Below are 21931 nucleotides of genomic sequence, written 5' to 3' on the forward strand. Positions count from 1 at the left end.
GACCACGCTAAGGTAGAGGAACAGTGATCACGCTTAGGTAGAGGAACACTGATCACGCTAAGGTAGAGGAACACTGACCACGCTAAGGTAGAGGAACAGTGATCACGCTAAGGTAGAGGAACACTGATCACGCTCAGGTAGAGGAACACTGATCACGCTCAGGTAGAGGAACACTGATCACGCTTAGGTAGAGGAACACTGATCACGCTAAGGTAGAGGAACACTGACCACGCTCAGGTAGAGGAACACTGCTCACGCTAAGGTAGAGGAACACTGATCACGCTAAGGTAGAGGAACACTGAACACGCTAAGTTAGAGGAACACTGACTTTGGGGTCATTTGAAGGTGTCATAATTTAGCGAAATGGAGTATTCATTGTTATTATTATTGTGTGCTTTTGGTTTTCAGCCCAAGCTGATGGTCACGGCCTCGTTTGGCATCGAGCCCAGCAGGAGAGTGGAGTACATCCCTCTGGTTCAGAAAGCCTTGGAGCTAAGCTCTCACAAACCGTCCAAAGTACTGATCTACAACAGGCCCAACATGGTGAGTCCCCCTGCATCACGTCTGTGTTATTTAGTGCATTTATGTGACTAATCATTAGTGATTTGAACCGTCTAACCAGCAAATTCCATATCTTTTATTTTTTTAAGAACTTAAAAAAAACTGGTTCATGGAAACAAGTTCAATCTCTTACCGTTGAACATCTGGAGAATTTAGCATTCATTATAAATACAATTTGTAAATAAAATGTGTCAGGAAAAAAAAATGCAAATGCGCAATAAAACCCAGAGCAGCTTTAAGTTTAACACTTTTAAAAACTTGTAAACGTTAACTATAAAACTAAAGGACCTGACGAACCGAAAAAAGCTCCAAAACTACCAAAATTTGGCACCTTTTTACGTTGTGACATCATCTTCGAAGGTCTTAAAAGTAACGAGCTCATTTTTAAAATGTAAGGAGTAGAAAGTACAGATATTTGTTTAAATAAGTAGGAGTGAAAGTAACAAGTGGCAACAAAATAAATCCTCAAGGACAGTACAGATACCAGAAAAACTACTTAAGTACAGTAACAAAGTATTTGTACTTTGTTATTTGTCACCTCTGCATAGCATAGATTGTTCATTGGAGATTTTATAGTGTAGAGTGGGCGTGTCTTAACTGCTTCAGCAGCCACGCCCATAATCAAGGTTTTTTTTTTTTTTTTTTTTTCCCCTCCTAGTGGCCGATCAGGAGAAAGCAGAGGTTTAGTTACTCTTTAAGTACAAGAAAAATAACTGATTTAGAAATATGCTTAAAAAGCTACTTAATTACAGTAACGTGAGTACTTGTAAACCATTACTTTCACCTCTGCCTCCAGGACAGGGTCTCACTGGGTCCTGAGCTGAGTCTGGACTGGGACGAGGAGATGGCCTCGGCTCGGCCCCATGACTGTGTCCCCCTGCCCTCCAACCACCCCCTGTACGTGCTCTACACATCTGGAACCACTGGGACACCCAAGGTACGACCAATCAGAGCCTCCATGTGACGCCGCCGCCGCATTAAGTGACCGCCTGTCCGTCCTCAGGGCGTGGAGCGAGACACGGCCGGCTACGCCGTCGTTCTGAACTGGAGCATGTCCAACGTTTACGGACTCAGGCCTGGAGACGTGAGCCAATCAAAATCCTCCTCTCAGACGTGGTTTGTTACACTGCTGATGCGTGTGCTCGTCTCGTCTCCGCTCGCTGCAGGTGTGGTGGGCGGCGTCCGACCTGGGCTGGGTGGTCGGCCATTCCTACATCTGCTACGGCCCCCTGCTCCATGGTAACAGCACCATTCTCTACGAGGTGCGTCCCCACAGGGGTCCAAGTACACAACCCGGGGGCCACATGCAGCTTCCCCCCAAATACACACACAAAATGACCCCAAAACACACAAAATTACAACAAAAATAAACAAAGCAAAAAATACACAAATTGACAGAAAAACACATAAAACAAAAAATATACAAAACGGTTACAAAAATCTAAAAAAGAACATCAAAAATACACAGCATGACCCAAAAAACAGTCACTACAAAAAATAGACAGAAAATAAAACAAAAACACACAAAATTACTACAAAAATAAATAAAACAAGAAATACACAAAACAGCAACAAAAATATAAAAAATGATAGAAGTCTATACAAAGCAAACAAAGAATGCACTAACATACACAAAACACACAAAATGACAACAAAAATAAACAACACAAAAAATAAACAAATTGACAGAAAATAACATAAAACAAAAAACACACAATACGGCAACAAAAATACACAAAACCACAAAAGAACACAAAATACACAAAATGACCCAAAATAAATAAATATATAAAAAAATATATGAAAGCAACAAAAATATAAAAAAGGACAACAAATGCACCAAAGAATGCACAAAATGACACAAATTGACAGAAAAATGCACACACACAATAAACAATAAATTTACAAAACTGCAACAAAAATACACAAAATGACAACAAAAACTAAAAATGACAGAAAAAAACACAAAACAACAAGAATACACAAAATGACAGCAAGAAACAGACAAAACGGCAAAGAAATCACAACAAAAAACACAAAATGACCAAAAACTACACAAAAAACCTAAATAAACCAAAATGACTGCAAAAACACACAAAACAACAACAGAAATACATGAAACAGCAACAAAACCACAGAAACTGAAGGAAACTCAAGCGTCTGTGATTATATGTTTGTGTGTCGAGTTAGTGCACATTTTACACATGCACACACACACACACACACACACACACACACCTTTATGAAATCCAAGCCTTTTTGGTGTGATGTAAGCATGTGCTCTTTGTAATTTAAAGGGAGTATTTCTCCATCCAGTACTCTATGTACTATTCCTTTGCTAACCTGTAACGTTGCCTTGCGTTGTGGTTGAAGGGTAAACCTGTAGGAACTCCAGATCCCGGCGCCTTCTTCCGCGTCTTGTCCGAGCACGGAGCTTCCTCCATGTTCACGGCTCCAACCGCCATCCGAGCTATTCGCCAGCAGGACCCGCACGCTGCCGTGGGAAAGAAATACTCTCTGTCCAAGTGAGTGAGTCAGACTTCCTACGAAGTGATCAAAACTAAAAACAGACATGGCGGACAATTCCTCAGCACTCACTCAGTGGTCAGACACTACTTTAATGGAGGGAGGAAATCAGGAGATGAGGCACACCTGAGTGGAGACAGGAGTGAGCCTAATCTGCTTGTAATGACATTTGAATCCGTAGGTCGGGGTAATCGTAATGATTTTTCTTCGCAGCTTGCGGACGTTGTTTGTGGCAGGAGAGCGGTGTGACGTGGAGACTCTGGACTGGGCCAAGAAGCACTTTGGGGTTCCGGTTCTGGATCACTGGTGGCAGACAGGTAGGAGTGAAGGGTTCTTCTAAAGGTTCCTGCTAACGGTCCTGTTTCCTCTCCGTCATCACTTATGGAGATGTTTGGATTAATTTTTTTCTTTCTTTTATTTTTGTCTACAACATAGAACACCACATAATAAGAACTGTTTTAACTGTAGTTTTGATTGTAGTTTTGAAGCAGCAGTTAGACTATTATACTATACTGTACTATACTGTTTCACTTTGATATAAGACGTACTTTGTCCAATCTTAATAGAATACATAGTCTCGGCTCGAGTCCCAACGCTTGGGTCGAGGCAGCCATCTTGGATTATTTATTAATCCAAGATGGCTTTATTATTTATTTATGGCTTGATTATTTATTTTAAGGTTCAATTACAATGAAATGCAATTATTGAGCCTGAAATAAATAACCAAATAAAAGTTAACCTTCCTCTTGTGTTAGCTTTCTGTTAGCATCTCTTATGCTAACGGGTCATAAACAGTTGTAAAATACATTAAAAACAAATATCTATCACCTAAGTTCTTTCTTATCTCTTGATTACCTTGTTAGGATTCCTAATCAATAAAAATATAGGTTTTCATATTTTTGGTGTGGGCGTCTGAGCCTTTTTTGTGTCAGTACACCCCTCGATTTCAATTTTTGTAAAATAGTAAAATGTGGGAAAACTTGATATTACATTTATCGTAATAATGATTAACTACATACTGTATGTGTGGAACTGTACATAGAACTGTAACATGGTTCCTCAGTTTTGTGTTAAATTATAATTAACATTTTTTATAGAATTTTCATGGCAATTACAATTAATAAGTCAATTATCTAAACTCAATTACAATTTAATAACGATTTTTACAGCAACAGATTTTTTAAATTACAATTACAATCACACCATAATTGTAATTACTTATCAATTACATGATTACTATTACAATTGACCCCAAACATTGGCACAAATTCTATTCAACTCCTGTGAATGACTAAAGTCGTTTGTGGTTCATTTTTCTTTCTTTTTGCTGTTTATAAATCTCCTCACTACGGCTGATGTCTAGACCAACGCTGGCGTGAGTACAATTTCAAAGGCTGTAACCTAGTTTTATTTTTAGAAATATGAGGTGTGAACAGCCTCTCTGCTTGTCAATCTCACTTCCTCTCACCGTGAACACGTCGTGACGCTCTTCGGGCTTCGGTGATTGGACTCCTGTTCCACTGTTTCCACCGGCGTTGTTTCTAAAGCCTTTTTGTTCTGATTGAATCATGAAAGGATGAAACTCTCCTGGAGCCTCCGCAGCAGCTCTGTCATCACCTCTCCGAGTGTTGGTGAACTTTGATGAATGTGCTGAGGTGTATTCCATAACGGAGGGTTAACAAACTCTGAGTCTATCCATAAACTCTGGGTCAACGTACCCCACGATTAGAAACTCTGGGTATCTGATTCCATTACAGCTGGTGTGAAGTGGGTTAATCAACCCTGAGTATGTAAACCTTGGGTTACTGACGTGCATGTGCACGATAAAAAGCCATCATCAATGGATCGACGGTTACACGAACTACCATGGTAACCACCCGGAAGAGCTTTTTAAATTGGGCTTTTTGCCTTTATTGGTCATAAATATGTTGTTACACATATATGAAATTTGTCCTCTGCATTTTAACCCATCTCTGAGAAGCAGTTGGATATATAGATATAGAGAGTGATTTATTCACCCTGATGCGTGAAATGAGCCGGTGTTTGAGGAATATGAGCCTGTTCTAAAGGTGTGTTCACACAGAACACCACTTTAGTGATAATAGTGGCTTAAATCACCCGTGATTAGTCTCGCTTTGTGGTCGCTTCATCACTTTATTGTTTCAGTGACGTGACTAGCAGAGAATCAGCATAGGAGCATAGGATGGCTGCATAGAGAGCCCTCCTGTTACACTGGATATAAAGACATTGACTGCCGCTTCATTTATCATTTATATTGATTTTTAATGTAATATTATCACCAGTCATCTCAACATCCAAAAATTATGTCATAAAAAAAAACTGAAGCGAGACGCGATCCCGCGACACATTGCTTCCAAGAGCGGTGTCATAATTCACTGCACCATCATAACTCCAAAGTTATGTGATCTATAGATCTATATAGATATAATTGCCATTCTCCACGGGTTTGTATCCAGGGAACTTTACTACTGACGTCAGCAGACGTTTTAATGCAGATCAACCTCTCAGTGACTTTCACTAAATGTCCTGCATCCACAATGTTATAAAGAAAACTACCGTTTGCACAAAAAAAAGTAAAGCAACACAACGTTAGTAAGGATGTGAGCACGTCTGTGGTGTGTGATGTCACTAATGTGTGTCAGAGAAGAGTGTCAAGTTACAGTAAAAAAAAAAGTGTTCCTTGAGAAATGGTGTTCAGGTGGGCGGAGCCAGGTAGAAACCCAGGGTTTCTTTGATAAAACCTGCCAGCAAGCAAGTTTAGTTCATGGACAATGTTGCCATGGTAACATACTCAGAGAAGAACATACCTCGCGTTCAGGAATGAGATACTCAGAGTTTCCCTCATTTGAGCCTGAACATACTCAGAGTTTGAACATAACCTGCTTTATGGAATACCACTCAGGAGCCCAATCTGAGGCCTTATTGTCGTAATAGCCTTGTTCTGTTGATGGAGGATTGATTGATGGACAAGAGAATGAATATGGAATCAATACGGTTGTCGGACTGTGGGAAAATCCATCGACCAAAGGAAATGCACTCTGCTCCGATGGCTGCTCCATTTAGCATCTATTAGGAGAATTTCCACCTCAGAGAATGTGATTTGGCATCAAGAGGTTGTTTGTTTTGAATATTTTCCACTTGAATCACCACTTTTCAATAAGTTTGTGTTGATTTTTAGCCTTTTATTCAGGAGTAACGTTGGTTTCTGATGCCAGATTAGTTAGAAGAACCTTCAGTTTACATTCAGTGTAGATCTGTTGACATAGAAGCAGTATTCCTGATTCCTCCTGTAGCATCTAAGGGTGCTTTCACACCAGTTTTGTCCTGGATTCAGTCCACAGTTCCAAATTAGAGTGGCCAAAAACAGAATATTGGCAGAAATGGAGGAAGGTGTGTTGGGGTAATGCAATGAAAAAAGTAGGACGATTTTGTTTAAACTGACAAATGATGGACATGACAAATCGTGAATGTGATTAAATTGGCAAAAATAAGCATGAAATATAAGGAAAAGAGGTTAAAAGTGACAATGATGGGTCAACATATGTGACATTTGATGAGAAAAGTGGTGGAAAGGGTTCATAGGTGCTGAAAATGTTTTGAAAAAAATGTTCAGAAAAGGCATTGAAATTTGATGGAGAATTGGCAAAAAATGCATTAAAAGGACCAATAATATGGCAAAAAGTGATGAAAATAGGTTAAAATATGGCAAGTTTGGTGTAGTTGTAGAAAAACGGTAAAAATTAAGGTTGAGAATAAATGCCCTAGAGGACTGAGATAAATCATTCGTAAAAAGGAGAAGTTCAACTTAAACCTCATTTTGTCCATGGCTTCAGTTATTTTTGCCCTCGTATATGAGGTTACACATCCTAAAAGTGAACATCAGTGCAGGAATGATGCACTTTGGGTCAGATTTAATGAGGATTTCATCAGGATGGAGAGTTTGATTGTTTCTGACGGAGCTTTGATGCAACATCGCGTTCATCCGTTGCCCTCTGGAGATGTTTGATGGCGGCTAATTCTCATGAATTTAAGATCCTGCATCAAACATCATACCAAAGGTCACATAAGTGTGGCTAAAATGCAGCGTTCACACGTTACAGAAACTGCATTACTTTTAAAGCTAGTAACTTTACCTTTAATGCATTCTTTTAATAGATTGGTGAACTAATTCATTTATGTCCACTTAAAAATACAGACAAATACCGAAAATACATGAATATACTAGAAAAGCACTCGGAGAGCGCAGACCTCCACCACGCACCTCATTTCCACCCATGCAGTTTCTGCCTAAAAAACTATAAAAATAACTTTAGAAATAATAAGAACGTTGCCATTTCAGTTGCAGGATTTTCATTCTATATCTTCCGTCGATTTTAAAAGGAACGCTTTAAGAAACTCCAACCAGACACTGAAGCTAATGATGATTTCAGGAAGGTTTTTTGGGCCTGTAATGAGTCTGATTATTACGGACAAAAACACATAGGAAATGTTTAAACAGACTTGGGAAAATCTGAGGCTGTGGTTTAGGTCTTTATATTTATAATGACACACAAAGGTTTGTCCGTCTTCCTTTCATCACATGAACCATGAAAAAGACAAAAGCAATCGAAACACACCCAAGACGACAACATACAGTATATACACAAAAATGACAGGATAGATAGAAAAATTTACAAAAGAACAACAAAATACACAAATGCACAACAAAAAAAAAAACACTAAAGGACCATTAAAATGACAAATTCACCTAAAAAACACACAAGATGACAACATTAAGTCAGTCACATCTCCTTTGAAATTGCGCCACACACAACGGCTAAATTTTCACCCGTCCAACACAAATTCATAATAATTCCAACAAAAATATATATCCTCATAGAAGAAGGGAAAAGATCCAACCTCTGTGCTACATTCCACAGCCCAGTAATGATCGTGATCTCGGTGTGTCGCTTTCTGCTGTCCAGTGTGGAGACAAACTCCTGCTCACTAATCACGCAGAAAATCTGGATCCGGATTGGCTGGTTACGTCTAACGTCTCTGCTATCATGCAGGTATCACATGAACTAGCTTCCCTACCACTACTACATTACCCATAAGCCACCGCGCTTAAAGGACTAGGCTCAGGCAAAGCTCACGTCCATCCACATCGTCATACTGTATCAACGAGTGGTATTTTCACATTTATGGTAAGCCAGAACATCATTAAATTTGAATCACATGTTCCTTTGTCCCGTTATCAACATTTCCTGAAAATCTCATCCAAATCCATTCATAACCATAAGTTATCTAGCTAACAGACAAATAAACGCAGTGTAAAACCTCAGCTCTTTGTTAAATAAAACAAAACAAAACAAAAAAATGAAGAAAGAATTAAACTATGAATAAAAAAAAAAACCAATTACATACTAAAATTAACCCGCGCTCATTTAGCGCAGACTTACGAAAACGGCCAATCGGATCCGTACGTCTCCACGGAGACACTGTTCCAAAACAAAAACGGTTTTCGGAAATGTGTGTGTGTGTGTGTGTGTGTGTGTGTGTGTGTGTGTGTGTGTGTGTGTGTGTGTGTGTGTGTGTGTGTGTGTGTGTGTGTGTGTGTGTGTGTGTGTGTGTGTGTGTGTGTGTGTGCGTGTGTGCGTGCGTGTGCGTGTGCGTGTGTGTGTGCGCGCGTGTGTGTGTACACGATACACATACATACATACAATGATGACATCACTGTTGAAGACGATGATGACGATGATGTTTAACAGGAGTTCCACAGTGTGGATGGGAACATAAATGGAATATATATCTATATATTTTCTTATGGTTGACAGAACATCACCAACATATAATCAGCTGTTCCTTGTCCCATTATCAACATTTCTTGAAAATGTAATCAAAATCCATTCATAACTTTTCAAGTTATCGTGTACACGCACACACGCACACACGCACACACGCACGCGCACACACACACACACACACACACACACACACACACACACACACACGCGCACACACGCACACACACACACACACACTCTTCCAAAAAACGTTTTTGTGTTTGAAAGTAATAAATGTATAAAGAAACAAATTAATAATTGAAAAACAATTAAATAGAAAAATAAATGAATAAAGAAACAAAATAATAAAAATAAATGAATAGACAAAAACAAATAATTAAAAAACAATTAAATAGAAAAAACTGAAGAAAGAACCAAACAATTAAAAGAACAATTCAATACAAAAGTAAATGTAGAAATAAACCAACTAATAATTAAAAACTATTAAATAGGAAAATAAATTATTAAAGAAACAAATTCATAAAATTCATAAATTAATGAATGACATACAGTATATAAAGAAATAAATAGAAAAATAAAGGGTAACGGGTATTTTTCTATAGAGCAAACATGATACTATAGTTCACTTAAAAAATAAATCATGAAAAACAATAAACAAATTGATAAATATGAAAATCTTACACATGCTTAAAAAAATAAATAAGAAATAAATATATGACTAGATGGACAAAGAGATTAGATATAGAGTTCTAAGCTTTTCTGTCTCGTTACTTTGTGTTTTTATCTTTTGATGCTAATCTGTAATAATAATAAAAAAAGATGAAATGAAACTGAGAAAACAAAGAGACGTGCTTGGGGGGCAGGGGGGGGTCAATCCATCACCGTCACCAATGACGACGCAGCCAAAATCTGCTGGAAATACAACACACACCTGTTGCTAAGCAACAACGGTGACTTCAGCAACCCTCCATCCCCCTCTAAACGCTTAAAATAGCAGTGAGATTATGATCAGGCTTCATCAGGGCAGAGGTTTGCTCGGTGGCATCAGGTGGTGCGAAGGCGGGGCCCACGTGCACGTTTGTTTAGGTCTGTGCACGTGTGACAGAGAGGCTGAAATAACATTACAGAGACACGAGAATGAGAGGAACATCAGTGTGTGGATGATTATTGTTTATGAGTGAGGATGCAGGAGGCATCTTGACAAATAATCCATCAAAACATTGAGAAAGTTCTAGAGATTACCTTCAAATCTTTAACGAACATTAAAAACCACTCAACCTTTAACATGTTCATCATATTTACACATTTTCAACCTTGTTGCTAATGTTTAGCTCATGCTAGGTTAATGCTAATGCAAATGCTCGGTTAATGCTATTGCTAGGCTAATGCTAGGTCAATGCTAATGTTAGACGAATGTTAATGCTACTGTAAATTAATTTTAATGCTAGATTATTGTTAATGTGAGGTTAATGCTAATGCTAGACTAATGCTATTGATAGGCTAATGCTAAAGCTAGGTTCATGGCTGCTAAAGCTCAGCAAATACTAATGCTAGGTAAGTGCTAATGTTAGTTGAATGTTGATGCTAAAGCTAGATTAATGTTAATGTATAAAGTTAGGTTAGTGCTAATTTTAGACGAACGCTAATGCTAGGCTAACGTTATTGTTAGGGTTAGTGCTATTGCTACAGTATGGTAGTGTTTGGTTAATGCTAGTGTTAATGCGAGGTTAGTGTTAATGCTAGGCTAAGGTTAGTTCTATGCTAATGTTATGTGGTTATGTCAAGGCTTGAGGGGCCGCAACATAAACAAGACACCACAGAGAAATCAAAGGTTTATCAAAAGTATTTATTAACAAAATTCTAAAAGTATCAACAGAACAAACTAAAAAGGGACTGGAGACCCTGGCCAAACTAAAGAAAAGTAGGGAGGACACTGGGCCAACCCTATACAGGGCCGTCGTCCCAGCGTCCACCCTCTAAACTACAAAAACATACAAAACACTAAACTACAGGAACACGAAAACAGGACTACCAGAAATCTCCAGTCCAAACTAAAACAACAAACTTACAAAGATGTCCAGTGGGGAGCTGAAGAACTCTCCCCACATGTCTGCTACTGGTCAGTTGTTGTGCCTCCCGCTTTCTGGTCCTCTCAGCCCTTCATAAGCTCCTCCTCCTTCTCTTACCTGATTACTGATGTGAGCCTGGTGTGTTAGGAGAGGAGAGGATGGGCAGGCTGAGAGGCCAGGAGGCACCAGCCGTAACATATGTTAATGCTAATGCTAGGTTAATGCTTATGTTAAGTTAATGCTAGATTAATGTTAATGCTAGGCTAATGCTATTGTTAGGATTAGTGCTATTACTATGCTACAGCAAAGTGAATGCTAATATCACTTTAAAGTATTATTTGCTCCATGGAGGAACATAAAGACCACGACACAGTATCAGCTGCAGCAGAAAGGACTGAGAGGCAGAGCTGCACTAACCTAGGTTAGTGTTAATGTTAGGTTAATGTTATGCTAATGTTAATGCTATTCTAATGTTATGCCAATGTTAATGTTAGGTTAATGCTATTGCTATGCTACTGCTAGATTAATGCTAATATTAGGTTAATGTTATTGCTTATGTTAGGTTAATGCTATAGTTATGCAAATGCTGATGCTAGGTTAGTGCTGGTGTTAGGTGAACGTTAATGCTAGGTCAATGCTGATGCTAGATTAATCTTAGGTTAATGCTAGGTTAATTCTAATGCTAGATTCATGTTAGGATAATGCTAATGCTATGTTCAATCTATTGCTATGCTACTGCTAGGTTATTGCTAATATTAGGTTAATGTTATTGCTAATGCTAGGTTAATGCTATAGTTATGCAAATGCTGATGCTAGGTTAGTGCTAGTGTTAGGTGAATGTTAATGCTAGGTCAATGCTAATGCTAGATTAATCTTAGGTTAATGCTAGGTTAATGTCAATGCTAGATTCATGCTAGGATAATGCTAATGCTATGTTAAATCTATTGCTATGCTACTGCTAGGTTATTGCTAATATTAGGTTAATGTTATTGCTAATGCTAGGTTAATGCTATAGTTATGCAAATGCTGATGCTAGGTTAGTGCTAGTGTTAGGTGAATGTTAATGCTAGGTCAATGCTAATGCTAGATTAATCTTAGGTTAATGCTAGGTTAATGCTAATGCTAGATTCATGTTAGGATAATGCTAATGCTATGTTAAATCTATTGCTATGCTACTGCTAGGTTATTGCTAATATTAGGTTACTGCTAGGTTAGTGCTAATGCTAGATTCATGTTAATTTTAGCTAATGTTAATGCTATGCTAATGCCATGTTAATGCTAAGCGAATGCAGTGCTAATGCACCTGCATACTCACTGGCCTTTTCTTAAAGAAATGCAAATATTCTAGTTAAACTTGTTTTTCTTCTCTGAATGTGGATTTTGGGTTTATTAGGGATTACCGATTACATAGTCAATAAAAAATGAGGCTTCTAAAGGGTAACTCTATCAAAAGATCATATACAATATAATAATAATAATGATTTTCTTTAAAAGTTCTTGTAGAGCAGCCAGGAGGAGGAAAACCGGCTCGTCTGTGAGAAACAGCGGCCGCAGTGTATGTCGTAGACCAAATCTGGTACCTCGGGTGGATGAAGTCTGTGATACTTCTAAGGGACCTTTCATTGCCTTTAAACAGTGTAAACAGTCCCCATGCTCGGGTCTAACTTTTGAGGCCTGATTTCAGCAGAATTTTCCAAGAGAACGGAATGGTTTTTATACTCGCGGATCATTTTTGTTAGAACAAAACCTGCTCCAGAACAAGTTATCCATTCAGTATAAGTTACCATGGTGATTTAACGTAGTAAAAGAGGGAGATTTTTGGTCATGTTGTTAATGTAATTTGTTTGTTGCTGATTTAAAATGTTTTTATTGCTGATTTTAATGTTCTGGTTGATTTTTAGGCTGTTGAATGTTTTCTGTTGCACTTTTTGATCATGTAAAGCACATTGAGTTTCCTTGTGTATGAAATGTTGTTTTGCCTAAGACCTCAGGTGAAGCTGTGAGTGAACAACAATAACAATAACAACATGTGTTTTACTTCATTTAATGATCAATGTTTAATTGTTTGGGACAAAAACTCAAGCTGATGAATAAACAGAAACATTTTTTTTTTTACAGGTGAAACTTAAAAACCAGATTTAATGAGAATCAAACACTCTCTGCAGTCACAGTCTGTGTAAGGGTTAGATGATATTTATTAATACTATGATATAATTGAATACATTATGATGTTAAAATGCCGGGTGCCACTTCCCTTTTGGGGAAGAAAAATGTTTTTAAAGATATCACAATTAAACTCCAATGAGCTAGGGTAGAGTTTGATCTCTCTATCTATTCTTTAATAACCAGAAAAAAATCATTAACTTTAACCAGACCAAGAATAAGGTTTACCATCTACTATAAAAAATTCAACAGTGCATAATAAAATCAGTGAAGCAGGTATTATACAGTATAACTAAAACACATGTGAGAGGTGAAGAAATTAATGATTAACTTTGAGCTCAAATTAAGATAATGAAAATTGGCTGTTGGATTTTTAAATCCCTCTAAACTTATACATATTATTGAATGAAGATTAAAAAGTATATACAGGTTAAATAAAGGAACCAAAATTAACACAAAGGAAAACACAGGTCAAATAAAGGAGCAAAATTAAAACCAATTGTGTTGATAACAGAATAAAATAAACAAAAGAACATTAACAGGTGTGTGTGCGTGCCTATAAAATCATTTCAGTTTGCAGAGTTCAGCACTTCCTCCATAACAACCAATAACATAAACTCCAGTGTGTAGAGGTTCAGTGAAGGTGGTGATGACTCTGTGGAGGAGAGTCATTGTTTCAGAGACGCTGTAGAAGGACAGAATACCTGCTGTGTGATCCACGTACACTCCTATTCTGGAGGACTGAGGACCTGAGACTGGAGACTTGATGCTGTTGTGATAAAATGTGTAACTGTTTGGAGAACATAATAACACCCATGATTTATCATTAAATCCAAATAAACATTCCTTCCCTTCCCCTGCTCTGCTGATACTCTTGTATGTGACTGATACACAAACTCCTCTCCCTCTCCACTCCACCTCCCAGTAACAACGACCAGTCAGACTCTCTCTGCTCAGGACATGATGCCAAAAAGTGAACCTGTCTGGATGATCAGGATGAGGCTGATCTACAAACATTTTTGTTACTTTCCTGTTTCCTTCTGATAATCTGAGTTTTCTATGAGCTGTGTTTGGATCCAGAGTGATTTCCTGTGAATACTTTAAGAATCCAGCTCTGGTCATTAGTGATAGTATATCATCCACTCTCTCCACAGTCTGACAGACTTTGTTCCAGTCCTCCATCAGGACTTTGTGGAGATGTTCTCTGAGCTCTAACACAACTTCTGTCACCTCCTCAAAGCAGCTTCCAGGACCTCTGTGGATGATGGAGGAGTGTGTGGACACACTGAGCGCTGACAGGGAGCTGTAGCTGAGGACAAACTGGATGTGATCCTCAGTGTGGGAGAGCTGCTGCAGCTCAGCGTCTCTCTTCTTCAGCTCACTGATCTCCTGCTTCAGCTTCTCCTGAAGTGCTCGGACTGCACTCACTTCAGTCTGCTGCTTGGATCGGACCTCCTTCTCCAGCTCAGAGCTTCTTTGGTGGAGGAGACGGATCAGCTCAGTGAACATCTGCTCACTGTGCTCCACTGTCTGATCAGCAGAGAGGTTAATGGTCTTCTCTTTCTCTTTTAGCAGCTCCACATCTTTCTCTCTGTCCTGGATGTTCTTGTGGATGTCAGCTAGACTCTCCTGCAGCTCTCTCTGTTTCTCAGTCTTTTCTGTTGCAGCTGAAACTGTGTTGTGGTCTTTATGTTCCTCCATGAAGCAGATAATACAGATACACTGCTGATCAGTGCGGCAGAACATCTTCATCACCTCATCATGACGACAACAGATCTTCTCCTGGATCTTCTTGGACGGATCCACCAGTTTGTGTCTTTTTAATGCAGCAGATTCATGATGAGGCTGAAGGTGTTTTTCACAATAAGAGGCCACACAGTTCAAACAGGACTTGGAGGCTTTCAGTTTCCTCTCAGTGCAAACATCACAGGTCACGTCTTCAGCTGCAGCAAGTCTTTGATCATCAGGATCATTATGAAGTCTGTTCTTCTTCAGCTCCTCCACTAACTCTGCTAACATGTTTTTCCCCAGCTCAGGTCTCTTTTTTAACCTTTTTCTGCACTGAGGACAACTATAGGTCTGCTTCTCCTCCTCTGCATCCCAGTGTTTGCTGATACACGTTCTGCAGTAGCTGTGTCCACAGGAAGTGGTCACCGGCTCCTTCAGAAGGTCCACACAAATGGGACAGGAAAAGGTTTCTGTCTGTAGCTCAGCTCCTTGCTGCTCCATTTCAGCAGTCTGTCACTGTCACTCCCTGAAACCAGACTGAGTGCAGAGTTACTTTACAGCATGTGTCAGCGCTCAGCACTTCCTGGTTACACCCACGCACACACTGCAGGTCTGAGGGAGGAACAAAGACAAAGGTTACAGGGAAAAGAGATAAAGAAGGACTGTCCAAAATGGTGATGAAGCATGTGCAAGCAGACTCGAAGATATATATATATATATATATATATATATATATATATATATATATATATATTAGTATACAGATATACAGTGGGGCACAAAATTATTTGACAGCCACTGATATTGAAAAAATCCAGGAAATCACATTGTATGATTTCTAAAGAATGAATTTGTAAATTCTTGCATAAAATAAGTATTTGGCACCCACAAACAAGCAAGATATATTGTCTCACAGACCGGTTGCTTCTACTTTAAGAAGCTCCTCTACTTGTTACCTGTATGAATGACACCTGTTTGAACTCGTTATCTGTATAGAAGACACCTGTCCACACCTTCAAACAGTCAGACTCCACCTCCACTATGGCCAAGACCAGAGAGCTGTCTAAGAACACCAGGGACAAAATTGTAGACCTGCACAAGACTGGGATGAGCCAATCTACAATAGACAAACAGCTTGGTGAGGAGAGATCAGCTGTTGGAGCAGTTATTATGAAATGGAAAAATACAAGATTGCTGACAATCTCCCCTGGTCTGGGGCTCTATGCAAGATCTCACTCTGGGGTACAAATGATCTTGAGAATGGTGAGGGATCAGGTCAGAACTACACGGGGGGACTGGTCAATGACCTGAAGAGAGCCCCAGTAACAAAGGACACTATTAATAACATACTACGTCATCATGGATTAAAATCTGCAGTGCTCGAAAGGTCCCCCTGTTTAAACCAGCATATGTCCAGACCCGTCTATAGTTTGCCAGTGAACATCTGGATGATCTAGAGGAGGACTAGAATAATGTCATGTGGTCCTATGAGACCAAAAGAGAACTTTTTGGTATAAACGCCACTCGCCGTGCTTGGAGGGGTAAGAATGCTGAGTTGCATCCCAAGAACACCATACCCACTGTGAAGCATGGGGGTGGAAACATAATGCTTTGGTGCTGCTTTTCTGCAAAGGGGACAGGACGACTGATCCGTATTAAGGAACAGATGAACCCCCCCCCTTCGGGCAATGAAGGAGTGGCTCCATAAAAAGCATTTCAAGCTCCTGGAGTGGCCTAGCCAGTCTCCAGACCTCAACCCAATCAAACGTCTGTGGAGAGAGTTAAAAGTCCGTGTTGCCCAGCAACAGCCCCAAAAACATCACAGCACTGTGTGCAAACCTGGTGAAAACCTACAGGAAGCGTTTGACTTCTGTCATTGCCAACCAAGGTTACATTACAAAGTATTGAGTTGACCTTTCGTTATTGACCAAATATTTATTTTTTGCACCATTATACAAATGAGTTCTTTAAAAGTCACATTCAAGACATTCTGTCCCACATTTGAAGCATACCTATGATGAAAATTACAGACTTCTCTCATCATTTTAAGTGGGACAACTTGCACAATCGATGGCTGTCAAATACTTATTTTCCCCACTGTATACATATATTTTATTGTTTTTTTTTTTTCAATGTAAGGTGACCTTGAGAGGTTTTGGAAGGTGCCTGAGAAATAAAAGGTATTATTATTATTACCAGTACAGTGCCCGTCGGAAGTATGTATTCATGTGGGAGCTTAAGTACAGTTGTCAATTATGGCCAAATGAGTATGTGTTTGAAGGTTGGATGTACAAAGAGGTGTACATACTCTGTACTCCGTAGTGTTATAAAGGGGTTTATTTGCGTGTGCGATTTCCTGGTTTAATTCTATGGGACATGTGCATAACGATTTGATAAATAAAGTTTCTACCTAAACTGCCGCATTGGTACAATCTGGTAAAAGACAATTTATTTAGCATTTAACATTTCTTAGTGCAGGGGTGATTATCGTGTGTGCGTGTGTTTTATTATGGTTAGTGCTGTTTATTGTAGGTGTTAAGGTGCTGTCAAAATGCCCCGCGTGATGAAAGCGTTTTCCCCCGTGAGCTGCTTTACAGTGAACTCTGACGGCTCCCGCCAGGCCCCGTGGGCTTGGCCCCCTAATTATCTGAACGCATTTGCAATTCAATTACAATTACACCTGCAAGAGATTTTTAAAAGTACATTTACGATTATAATTACAACATAATTTAATTTAATGATCAATTACATGATTACAATTATAATTGACCCCAACCCTGATATGTTTTGTATAAAGTATATGTTTATGGAGCTTTCATTGGTGTTTCCTTTGGTTCAGAGGCCTCAGTAGAGCAGGCCTGTGTTTCCTGATGAAATCGTCTGTCGAGCAGGTGGATGAGTGAAGTCAGCGGGCCTGCTGAGCTTTCCTTTGATGTAATCGCAGCCTAGCCTGTGGGAGCTGTCAGAGTTCACTGTAAAGCAGCTCACGGGGGAAACCGCTTTGATCACAGCTGGGATTTTAAAGGTTTTAACTCACTGTTGATACAAAACTACCTTATGTTTAACCGACCCTTATGTTATGTCTCCTCAGAAACAGGCTCAGCCATCACCTCCACCTGTGTCGGGCTGGGGAACTCACTATCGCCCCCAGCAGGTCAGGCTGGGAGAGCTGTTCCAGGTTATAATGGTAAGAGTCTCTCAAAATGATCACAACGATTCATATTATGACTGATTTCTATGTGTTGTCCTTTCCTGATGAGGACTTTTGGCTCCGGGTCATTTTCTGTCATTTCACAAAAAATTAACCACGCATTTCAGTCTAAAAAAAAAGTCAGAATTTTTTACCAATTGATCCGTGATTATCCAATATGCACACAGTATTTTTTTATTTAATAGGTTGAATCTTTTTTGAGATATAGACAATTTAGTGAGGGGGGTACGTATACCAGATAGGATGTATAGCAGATCTTTTTGTGTATTCTGAGAGAGTAGGTGGAGCTTTATTACTATACCACATTTCAGTTTCCTATGTGATGTAGTTCCTCACTAAATTGTCCATATCTTCAAAAGTATTCATCAGATTAAACTGAAAATTCACAGTGTGCCTATTGAATTATTAGGGAACAATTGGTGAAAATTTCAGAATTGTTCGAGACCAAAGTGAGTGGGATGTCCTGAAAATGTGTTGAAATGACATGGAATGACCCTTCCAAAACATTTTTTCATTTAATGCAATAAAAGTTTTATTACCTTATTATAAAGTTCTAAAAGTGCTTTAATCATCCAAAACTGGATTTATACAAACATCACATTCAGTTTATTTTAACCTATTAACCTTTTCAGTGAGAGAAACATACTTTTTCTACGAATGAAGGTTACGCCGAGTAGCTAAAGCTAAGCTAACTAACTTATTAAAGTAGTCTGACATTTAAAATATAACAGATATTCATAGTTTTACTTGTTTAGTTGAACATTTTGCTAAACCTAAGATACATGAATATGAGGATATGTACAGTAAGTTGGTCGCCAGGTTTCTGATATTTTAATGTTTATTGCTTTGCTGTGACGGACAACTAAAACCAACTAACGGTGACATCACTGCCCCCTACAGCACTGGAAGACCAATGCAGGATATTAGCCGTAAATACATGGAATATTACTTACTTTGTTTTCTATATGTTTTTAGGTAAATGCTCATTTATTATGGAACTCTAAGCCTTTAAGTAAGCGAAAGAAGACTTTAATAAACTAACAATTGGCCGAGGAGCTGAAAATAAGCTGCACGCACTCATTAAAGCAGTCAGTCGGTTAACATCTTATCATTTTGTGTGTTTTGTTGACAAATTTGCTATGCTGGTGTTGTGCAGTAGCTTGATGCCTTGTCAGCTAGTGACCACATACAGTATATGTGGTCATAAATGTCTGAAACACTTAAACTGCTGGGTATTAGCTGTAGATAACTGAATAATACTTTGATTTATATTTTTTATTTTTTGTTTTCTTGCTAATGGGGCGTCGAATGTAAAAACCCGTTCACTGTTTCATAGCTGACATAATATAAAAATTTAGCTCACTTTCCCCATGTTTAACTCAATTTTTAATGTAAAACAGCATGTTCTATATCATTGTTAAAAATGTGTACACATGAAAAATAAAGTTAAATCTAAGTTCTAAATGTTAAATTTGAATCTAAATGTTAAATCTATATCTAAATGTTAAATCTAAATGTTAAATTTGAATCTAAATGTTAAATTTGAATCTAAATGTTAAATTTGAATCTAAATGTTAAATCCATCCATCCATCCATCCATCTTCTCCCGCTTAGCCGTTTCCGGGTCGCGGGGGCAGCATCCTCAGTAGGGAGGCCCAGACTTCCCTCTCCCCGGCCACTTCCTCCAGCTCTTCCGGGGGGGACCCCGAGACATTCCCAGGCCAGCCGAGAGACATAGTCTCTCCAGCGTGTCCTGGGTCTTCCCCGGGGCCTCCTTCCGGAGGAAGGGACCCTGATGCCCCCTGAACGCCTCCCTAGTGAGGCGTTCAGGGGGCATCAGGGTGTCGTTCTCCATGGCCTCACCAAACTCCTCCCATGTCCGGGCTTTTGCCTCGGCGACCGCCGTGGCTGCACTTCGCTTGTTAAATTTAAATCTTAATGTTAAATCTAAATGTAGATGTTGAATTGGTCGACAAGTGTAAAGCTAAACGTTTAGAAATTGTACAAAGTGGGCAGGTCACCTCACATCGCCCACTAACAAAAGTGAGTTGATGTACAGCAATACTTAGCGTTACTGTGAGTGAGTCTATGTCTGTTAAACTGTCTGAGGGCACTGGTCCACACATTTCCTTGGCTGATGTGCAGCCCGTACACCACTCATTACCGCTTTTTTGAGGTTGAAATGATCCCACCATGTCTCTGCCTGTTTTCCTCTTCTCACTCACTAAGCCACAATCGGTGGTGTGGGCGGGGCCTCGTCATTGACAGGCACTGACCTGCCCACTTTGTATGATTTTTAAACATTTAGCTTTAGACTTGACAACTGATTTAATGTTTAGGTTTAGATTTAACATTTCGATTCAAATTTAACATTAAAATTTAGATTTAACATTTTGATTCAAATTTAACATTTCGATTATGGTTTAATGTTTAGATTCCAATTTAACATTAATATTTAGATTCAGATTTAACATGTAAATTTAACGTTTAGATTCAAATTTAGCATTTATATTTAGATTGAATATTTAGATTCAAATTTAACGTTTTGATTTTGGTTTAACGTTTAGATTCCAATTTAACATTAATATTTAGATTCAAATTTAGCATTTAGATTTAGAAGTCAATTTAACATTTAGATGTAAATTTAATATTTAGATGTACATCTAATATTTAGATTTAGATGTACATTTTACATTTAGACTTAATTTAACATTTAGATGTAAATTTTACATTTAGACTTACATTTAACATTTACATTTAACATTTAGCATTTACATTTACATTTACATTTACATTTAACATTTAACATTTAGAGTAGATTTATTTTTCATGTGTACACATTTATATGTATCAACATGCTGTTTTACCTGCATTTCTGTTGCAAATGAAATAAAAATAATCTAAATGTTTAAAATATGTCGGTTGTTCACCCCCACACTTTGTTTCTCACTCTGTCTACTGATGATTCTTTGCTTAATATAAAATATGTGTTTCTCTGCCTTTGCATCAGTCACAGTGATCGATGATGACATGCAGGAGGTGAAGCCGAGAACTCTGGGAAATATCGTTGTGAGGTAAAACCTTCTGTGTCTATATTTCATCCATCACACTTTCTACGTGTTTTTCCTTTTTATTGACAGGATCATAACAGGTCGAGTTTAATACTTTTCATGTGATTTTTTTTTTTTTTGCCAACTAAGCGTTACTATAACTTCAATATCCTTTCGCAATTGTCTTATCTTGCGTCCTTATCATCGCGTTCCCAGTGAATTTACTTCTACTAAACACAGAGTGGGTCATAAACGCACAGAAACAGGTGCAAATTCAGCTCAAACAATCCCATAAAACACTCCCTGACCCTGACAACAGGCCACGCCCACAACCTCCATCACGTACCATTTTATGAAAGAAAAAGTACTTTTAAAGGTTTAAATCATAATTTTACACCCATTGAAGTATGGAAATGATTTAATGTTAAACTTAAACTATGAATTAAATAAACTTAAAATACTTTTTATAAAATGAAAAGATTACAAAATAAATTCTGATGACCTCATCACTCTAGAGATATGTACTATATATATATATATGATTTGGACGTAGATACTGTTAAATCTAAATGTTAAATGTAAATCTAAATGTTAAATCCAAATCTAAATGTAAATCTAAAAGCTAACTCTAAATGTTAAATCTAAATCTAAATGTCAAATGTATAAATCCAGTATAATAAAATCTAATAATTTAATATTATTTTGTATTTGTTTGTTTACTGATGTATTTTTGAATGAAAATCATATTTGTTTATTCGATGTCACCGTTTTATCAATGACACAATATATTTTTCAATGACAATTTTCTCTTTTGAT

The 21931-nt window shown here is 38.2% G+C and overlaps 2 protein-coding genes across 3 annotated transcripts in view; one reads left to right on the forward strand and one right to left on the reverse strand.

Moving 5' to 3' along the window:
• The window catches only part of acss3 (acyl-CoA synthetase short chain family member 3), a 33758-nt gene that overhangs the window by 3358 nt on the left and 8469 nt on the right, over window positions 1-21931 (forward strand). For both annotated transcript variants that reach the window (XM_028451222.1, XM_028451221.1), the window contains exons 4-11: window positions 409-543; window positions 1358-1498; window positions 1565-1645; window positions 1728-1823; window positions 2935-3086; window positions 3301-3404; window positions 17946-18041; window positions 21076-21139. In XM_028451222.1, the coding sequence (XP_028307023.1) occupies window positions 409-543; window positions 1358-1498; window positions 1565-1645; window positions 1728-1823; window positions 2935-3086; window positions 3301-3404; window positions 17946-18041; window positions 21076-21139 (869 nt within the window). The remainder of the gene's footprint in view (window positions 1-408; window positions 544-1357; window positions 1499-1564; window positions 1646-1727; window positions 1824-2934; window positions 3087-3300; window positions 3405-17945; window positions 18042-21075; window positions 21140-21931) is intronic.
• LOC114465894 (E3 ubiquitin-protein ligase TRIM16-like) lies at window positions 12992-15503 on the reverse strand. Its single transcript, XM_028451224.1, has one exon. The coding sequence runs from the start codon at window positions 15353-15355 to the stop codon at window positions 13691-13693; it is 1665 nt and encodes a 554-aa protein (XP_028307025.1). The 5' UTR covers window positions 15356-15503; the 3' UTR covers window positions 12992-13690.

Source organism: Gouania willdenowi, chromosome 6 (assembly GCF_900634775.1).
Source record: "Gouania willdenowi chromosome 6, fGouWil2.1, whole genome shotgun sequence".
Classification (NCBI taxonomy): Eukaryota; Metazoa; Chordata; class Actinopteri; order Blenniiformes; family Gobiesocidae; genus Gouania; species Gouania willdenowi.

Coding starts and splice junctions, on each gene's coding strand:
- LOC114465894 (XM_028451224.1), bottom strand. CDS start 15,355: ATGGAGCAGCAAGGAGCTGAGCTACAGACAGAAACCTTTTCCTGTCCC.